The sequence below is a fragment of the Crocodylus porosus genome, unplaced genomic scaffold (genome assembly GCF_001723895.1).
Source record: "Crocodylus porosus isolate Cpor-Errol unplaced genomic scaffold, CroPor_comp1, whole genome shotgun sequence".
Lineage (NCBI taxonomy): Eukaryota > Metazoa > Chordata > Crocodylia > Crocodylidae > Crocodylus > Crocodylus porosus.
In genome coordinates this window covers 417,184-424,409 of record NW_017728910.1, presented here as the reverse complement: position 1 = coordinate 424,409, position 7,226 = coordinate 417,184, and the positions used below count along the sequence as shown (strand labels likewise).

At 48.7% G+C, this 7,226-nt stretch overlaps 1 protein-coding gene across 1 annotated transcript in view; it reads left to right on the top strand.

Moving 5' to 3' along the window:
- Window positions 1–6: 6 nt before the first annotated feature.
- Window positions 7–7,226, top strand: part of WWTR1 (WW domain containing transcription regulator 1) — a 120,925-nt gene continuing 113,705 nt past the window's right edge. Inside the window, exon 1 of the mRNA XM_019532575.1 lies at window positions 7–350. Within this exon, the coding sequence (XP_019388120.1) occupies window positions 7–350 (344 nt within the window). The remainder of the gene's footprint in view (window positions 351–7,226) is intronic.

The following is a 7,226-nucleotide window of genomic DNA, read 5'->3' as shown; positions in this document are numbered from 1 at the left end:
CCGAAGATGAACGGGGCGGGCGCGCCGCCGCCGCCGGGCCAGCAGGTGATCCACGTCACGCAGGACCTGGACACGGAGCTCGAGGCGCTCTTCAACTCGGTGCTGAACCCCAAGCCCAGCTCGTGGCGGAAGAAGATCCTGCCCGAGTCCTTCTTCAAGGAGCCCGACTCGGGTTCGCACTCCCGCCAGTCCAGCACCGACTCGGGCAGCCACCCGGCCCGCCTGGGCGCCGCCGCCGCCCCGGGCTCGGCGCAGCACCGCCAGCGCTCCTACGACGTGACCGACGAGCTGCCGCTGCCGCCCGGCTGGGAGATGGCGCTCACGCACACCGGGCAGCGCTACTTCCTCAAGTGAGTGCCCGGTCCGGTCCGGCCTCGTGGGTGGCCGAGGGGGGCCCTGGAGCCGGCTGGCAAGGAAGGGGCGAGGGGAGGGGCTGCCTGTGTCCTGGCCCTGGCTTTGGGTTGAGCTCCTCGGTGGGCCAGCGCTCTTGGCCGTGAAGAGCAGGTAGCCTGCTCTGCCAGGGCTAGCACCGCTGCTCTCCACCGCAGCTCCCCGTCTAGAAATCAGGGTAGGTGGGCTTCACTGAGATCATGGATGGACCCGTGAGCACCCCCACCCCTGTCTTTCTGTTGTCAGGGTCATTGGTGTCCCCTGAGTAAGTACAAACCGCTAAAGAGCTTCACCAGGACTAGGAGAAGGGATGCCCATGGTTGTTCCTGGGGGCTCAGTGAGCATGTGCCTTGTTGCCAGGTGTAAAATGGGCCCAAAACACTCCTAGAGACCAAATACAGGTTTCCCTTGATTTATGCGGGTACATTATAAGTGAATTTGCTCTTATGCAATGAACATACTTAGACCCATAATACGTTATATATGAGGTAAATTCTCTCTATGCGATCAGCATAGATGCCCCCCTTCCCCGCCTGCCCGAGCAGGTAAGTCTGGGGGGAGGGGAAGGGGCTGTGTCCCCACGCACCCCAGCCCTGGCTGTGGTGGTCCCAGGAGCAGCTGGCTCCAGCTGCCTGTAGCCATTGGGTTGCACCATGCTCTGCCTGTCCCCCCACGCCTGGGCTCGCTCCAGCTCCTGGGCTGTACAGTGCTGTGGTGCAGGCAGCTGGTGTTGGCTGCTCCCAGGGCCACACCAGCACAGACTGGGGTGAGCGTGGACAAGTGGAGACCCGGGCAGCATGGGGCGCAGCGCTCACCCCAGCCCTGGGAGCAGCTGACACCAGCTGCCCACACCAGGGCACGGTGAAGCCCAGGAGCTGAAGTAAGTGGAGACAGGCGGAGCATGTTGCAGCCAGCTGCAGCCAGGGCTGAGGTGAGTGCCCCTCTGTTCCCTCTGCTTTGCTGCCTTGCACAGCCCCAGAAGCAGCACCCCTCCTCCCATGCCTTCCCTAGTTCCAGCCTCACTCCCTCCCTCACTTCCATGGGAACCTATCCCTATTTGTTACATTGTAAAATGGGTTTGCTTTATGTGAATTCGATTTATGCATTGTTCTCCGGGAATGCACATAGAGCATAAATGGAGGGAAACCTGTAGAGTTGTTGGAGAGTCACCTGAGAGGTGACCGGAGAGTCACCTGAGAGTTTGCCTTTCCCATTGTTTCCCTTATAATGAATGGCAGTGCTTCTGTTAAATAACTGAGAAGCAAAGTAGCAAAAAAAGGCATTCAGAGTTAATGGGTTTTGGTATCATTGCCAGGGCTTCACAGATTGTAATTGTATGTCTCCCTCTTTTATAGCACTTATCATTTGACCTCAGAGTACTTATAAAGGATGTATACATCATTATTCCCAGCATACAGATGAGAAAAGCAAGGTACAGACAGTTGAAGGGACTTGCCCAAGGTTACCCACCAAGCTGGTAATAGCATCTAGGGGTATTTGCAGATGGACTCATTTTGGTGAGGTAAAAGGGACTAGGAATTTACCCACATGTTGGTTGATCCACAATAACTACCCATGTGTATGCCATTAACCTGTGAAAGATGAAAGCTAAACCATGGTAACTCAATTTTTACAGCACCCTTCTGCCACTCCTGCGGCACACTAGTGCATTGCGTGCATCCTTTGGGAAACACCATATTAAGAAGTCCAATAACCTTCCTGGGCAATAGGAAATTAGCACTGATTCACAGATGGAAAAATGGACATAATTCACCTGAGGGAAGTAAAAAATGCACTAAAGTTTGTAGTAGACCAAACTATGAAGTAGGTGTCCTGGCTTTGGCTATAAGACCATCATTTTATACCATAGACAGCATTTTTTTGCAAATGGAACATACTGCTGCAGTAGAAGTCATTTATATAATATTTATAGAAGCCATGTCTTTAGTGACATTGGATACTTCCTTATTTTAGTGACCTCCTTTTCTGAAGTATGTTTGATAACATCAGCTATCCTTTGGTCACTAATTCTGGGAAATATATTTATGACATTCGCATCACATAGGTGCACAGAAGTGTAAGAGGCCTGCTAAATGGTATATTTTGTTTCATCTTGTATAATGGATTTAAACCTGTATCCTAGTGTTCATTGTTTTGATATTTGTTTGTAAACAGGCATAAACAAAATAACTTATGTATCTGCTTCATTAATAATTATTGTGGGAATTCAGCTGTTAGAGCTACAAGAGATCATTTAACCTTTTAGTATAACTTCCCATGAGAGAATTAAGAAGCTTCTTGAGCTCGTGGTATAATGTATGCCACATATATCAAGAATGACTGACAGGGGTAGAGGTTAATCTAGCAAAGTTCTATTAAAAAATCAGTGTCATGGTTTATTGTTTAACTTCTTAGGACCCAACTAAAGATGATTCATGAACCAAAGCTCTTTCTTTATTTCCTTTGTGGAACTTGGACACCTGCCCTGTCATTGTGAAATGTGAAAATATACCTCCTTTCCTGCCAATTTATTTGTTAGTCTGTGTTGGTGGCAGCATAACAATGGCTTAAATGAACATGCATGTAGGGCCCAAACCTGTGAGTGGTCGAGTGCTTTCTACTTAAGCCCAATGGGAGGTTTTGCCACTCAACACTTCATAGGATTAGTCCCCAAGGGTAGAGACAGACAGTTAGAAAGCTGGAGCCTGAATTTGATTCAATCTTTCAGGTTAGTCTAACCTGCATAGATTGAACCAATTTCCAAATGAATAGACATTAACTTTTGACTCCAGAAATTCAGCCATGTGCCTGCAGTGGCTCAGGCCAGAAGCCGGGGGGTGGGTGGGGGGAAGGCATTGCTGGAGCGGGTCCTCGGCCACAGGGAAACTAAGCCAAGGGAAGAGGCATGGCCAGCCCCAGGCAGGCCTGAGTATGGTTGAGGACGGGTTGAAACCCTCACCCTGGCCTGCAGGAATCCCACCCAGGTCTGCCTGGAGGGGGAATGGAAAAGCAGCCCCCATCAGAGGTCCCAGCACCCCTGCTTCCACTCACTCGCTGGTTGGCGGGATGAGCAGAGATGGGGACAGACCCTGGTATCCTGAGGGGAAGCAGGGGTTTAATCTCCCCATTGCAGTGGGGTGGTACAATCATGGATAGACTCCACTTGTGCATCTGGGGCCATGCACAAGTGTTAATTCTCCCATTGCAGGCAGCAGCGCTGGGGGCACCCTCAGAGGAGTGGCCAGCCAGCTGCAGGGAGGGGGATGTGACCTGACTGCAAGGGTGTGGGGGAAGCCATGGTTAGTTACAGAGCCTGAATCACTGTTGCCTCCTGCTGGGGCAGCCCCAGAGGGTGGGAGTTAGCGCCTGCTGCCTCCCACCTCTAGCCCCATGCATGGGTTGCAGTTTACTGGCAGACTGCAGTTGCAGTGCAGTTCTCTGCCCCACTCACTCTCCTGGCAGTGGGCAGAGGTGAAACTCCTGCCACCCACTGATTGCTCACTGTGGCACCAGGCACTTGGGGTGGCTGCAGTGGGCCAGGCGCATGGGCAGTGGTGGTGGTGGGGGAGACAATGGACCACTGCAGCCTGGTCCAGTGCAGCCCAGCCCAAGTGTATAGGCAATGGCAGGCATGTGGCAGCCTGCCCCTATCTCTCCTGGCAGTGGTGGTGGAGAGAACCATCATGGTGGGTGGAGGTGAGGCGCCTGTCACCTGATGCCTGCTTGTGGTAGTGCTGGGTGCTTGGGGGTGGGCTGCTGTGGGCCAGTCACTGCCTACATCCCTGGGCCACAGGAGCGGGCCAGACTAGGCTGCAGTGGTGCCTCCCCCTGCCCCTGCCAGTGGCCAGTGGGTGACAGGTGCTTCACCTCTGCCTACCCTGATAGTTTGCTTTGTGGCTGCTGCTGGGAGAGGGAGCAGGGCAGAGAGTTTCACTGCAGCTGCAGCCTTCTGAGGAACTGTGGCCCTTGTGTGGGGCTGGAGATGGGAGGTGGTGGGAGCTGAAGGCCTGGCCCCTGGGGCTGCCACAGTGGGAGCCAAAAGTGAGTCAGGCTGTGTAACTAGCCCCGGCCCCCCTCATCCCTCCAACCCATCTCCCTTCCCCACTCCTTGGAGGGACTCGGCTGCCTGCAATGACGGGGTGGGGGGATTCAACCCCACTTCTCCTCAGGCTACTGGCATCTGGTCCCCGGGTGCATGAGTGGAGCCTATCAATGCCTGTGGTTCTCTCTCCTCTGCAATGGGGGGATCAAACCCTGGCTTCCCCCCAGGCTACCAGGGTCTGTCCCTGTCCCTGCTGCTGGAGCAGCCAAGGGAGTAGGGGGCTGGGGATGCCTGGCAAGGGCTACTGTCCCCTTTCTAGGCAGACTGGACAGCACCCCAGAGCAAGGTTTCCCACCCTATCCCCTTTTCAGCCAGCCAGAGCGGTGATAGTGCTCTGGGTAGGGAGGAGAGGTACAGGGCCAGTCCTGCTTGGGTTGAACAGACAGCCCAGCCTAGCCCATCTCAGCCCAGGGCTGCAGAGCATTCTGGGATGCAGGAGGACTCTGATGTAGCTTAAACCAGGAAGGGGTCTTTAAACCAGGAAGGGGTCTGGGACAGTTCCGTAAAATGGTTTGACTTCAATCAGTTAAGTTTGATACTACATTCAACCAGGTTTATTTCAAACTAGTTTTGGACATTTTGAAACTTGTTTATGTGCACTGAACTTATGTTCTGTTACAGACATAAACCAGTTCCTGATCATGTAATTTGGTTTATGTGAAACTTCTGTACCTATCCCAAGAGAGCAATAGCAGAACTGCAGAAGGTAGGAAGGGACTAAAAAAAGGCTGATTGATAACAGTTCTGTAACTTGGAGTAGCCAACCTGCAGCACATGTACTACGAATGGCAGCAAAAGCCTCTGTGTGAGGCAGATAACGGAGGCAACAGACAGCACGGGGGCAGATATGGCAGGGAACAGAAAGCAACAAATCAGGCAGGGAGCACAGGTCAAGAAGCAAAAAGCACAGAGGCAGATTGAGCAGGGAGCAGAAAGCAGAGCAGCAGGTCAGGCAGGAGAAGGGGATTGGAGTGGTAGTTGAGGAGGGTGCAGGACTGATTTTGTAGTATGCCTGCCAAAAAGTTGGCACCTGCTGCTGTAACTGATCAGTGATCACTCTTAAATACATGTTGGGGCTTGGCCAAGAAGTATTTTCAGACTCTAGATAATGGTGGCATTAATATCATGTGTCATTATTATTTTCTGTCTGTCATCTGAGTTTTAATCAAGATCAAGTGAATTCCTGATCTCTCACCTTTGCCTGTGCTAGGTGTACAGTCCTGGCTCAAATGCAAGTATTGTATTGATAACAGCTTGGTTTATATTGATTTTATATGACAATCATATCTCTCAATGCTCCTGCTTTTACTTGTTAAAGCACAAAGGACTACACTGGGGTATTGGCTGGCTAATGCTGGTGTCTGTTCCTTAAATTGGGCTGCTTTTCTCTGTCCTGTTCCACTTTGGTTAAAGATAAGATTATGGGGCTTTGTTCTCTGTGAGCGAGTGACTTCACTTGTTCAGTTTTTTCATCTTAAAATTGGTTAACTCCCCTGCAAGCCTGCTTCTCACTGTTCTGACACAGCCACCAGAACTACCCCCTCCCAACAGGTTAGTTGAATTCCTGTTGCATAGGCCCAAAGAACAAGGACCTTGTCTTGTAATCTGTTTATATAAACCCCAAGAAAACAAAGCAACACTGGAAAAAAGAGAGACAAGATTTAGGGACCTGCTCTGTTAAATTGCTTTGTGGTTTATGCTTTATGTATTGACATTCTTGACATGGCCAGGTCTTGATTCACAGTTTACTGTTCTGTCTTCAAAATAAGTAGTAAGTTTGAATTGTCACCTAATGTGGAGGAATTTTGTGTGTGTGCTTTCAATTCTTTTTATTTAATTTTATCACACTTTTTGGTTTTTTTCCTTTATATTTAATGATCTATGAAATCAACACTTTGCCAAATCATGGATCTTATCCTCCACTAAAGATGACATTGCTTATAAAATTCTCAAATCTTATATCAGTAAATATTGCCAATAGGTATAATCTGAGTGAACATATCATTTGCTGAAGAAATTATTTAAAATAGCATTGAATGGTACTTTCAACAACACAAAGAATACATTTTCTAATGTTGTCAGTTGGATTAATTATTTAAAAAACATTTTGGCTGAATCAGTTATGGAAAGTTACCTTTGTGTGTGCTTATTCTGTCTTTCAAAAGATACATATTTTTTTCAAGAGTCTTAACATATATTTGTGCACAGTTGTTGACGTGAAGACATCTGTGAGGCAGAAGGAAAAGAGGCAGTTAGAATTATAAAAATAAGGTTTTCACACTTCATTGATGTAAAAATCAAAGCATATTATATTTTATATAGTGTTTAGTGTTTTTGACATGAATTCATTATGTACATTTATTTTCACAAAGGTTTAAATGTAGGTAATATGGACATTTCAATGAACAATTAAGTTTGGTTAGTTTTGCTGACCAAGAACCAGATATAACTTGTAGAAATCACAGTCTTGCATGTCAGTTCCTGTGGAGGTTTTCTGGCTATGACTGGAAGAAACATAAGTATCCCCAGGACTACCCCACCCTGTAATTAAATACCAAACCACAGAAGTGGAGAATGGAAAGCAGACTAATAAATGCACACACTTACACAGTAATGTCTATCTAAAACATTTCTTTTTCTGTATGTACATATGGGAAAAAAAGTATGATTTATTTTTGATAAAGAGGGTTTCTGGGATGATAGGTATAATATCTATGCATAATTCTTCTGCTAG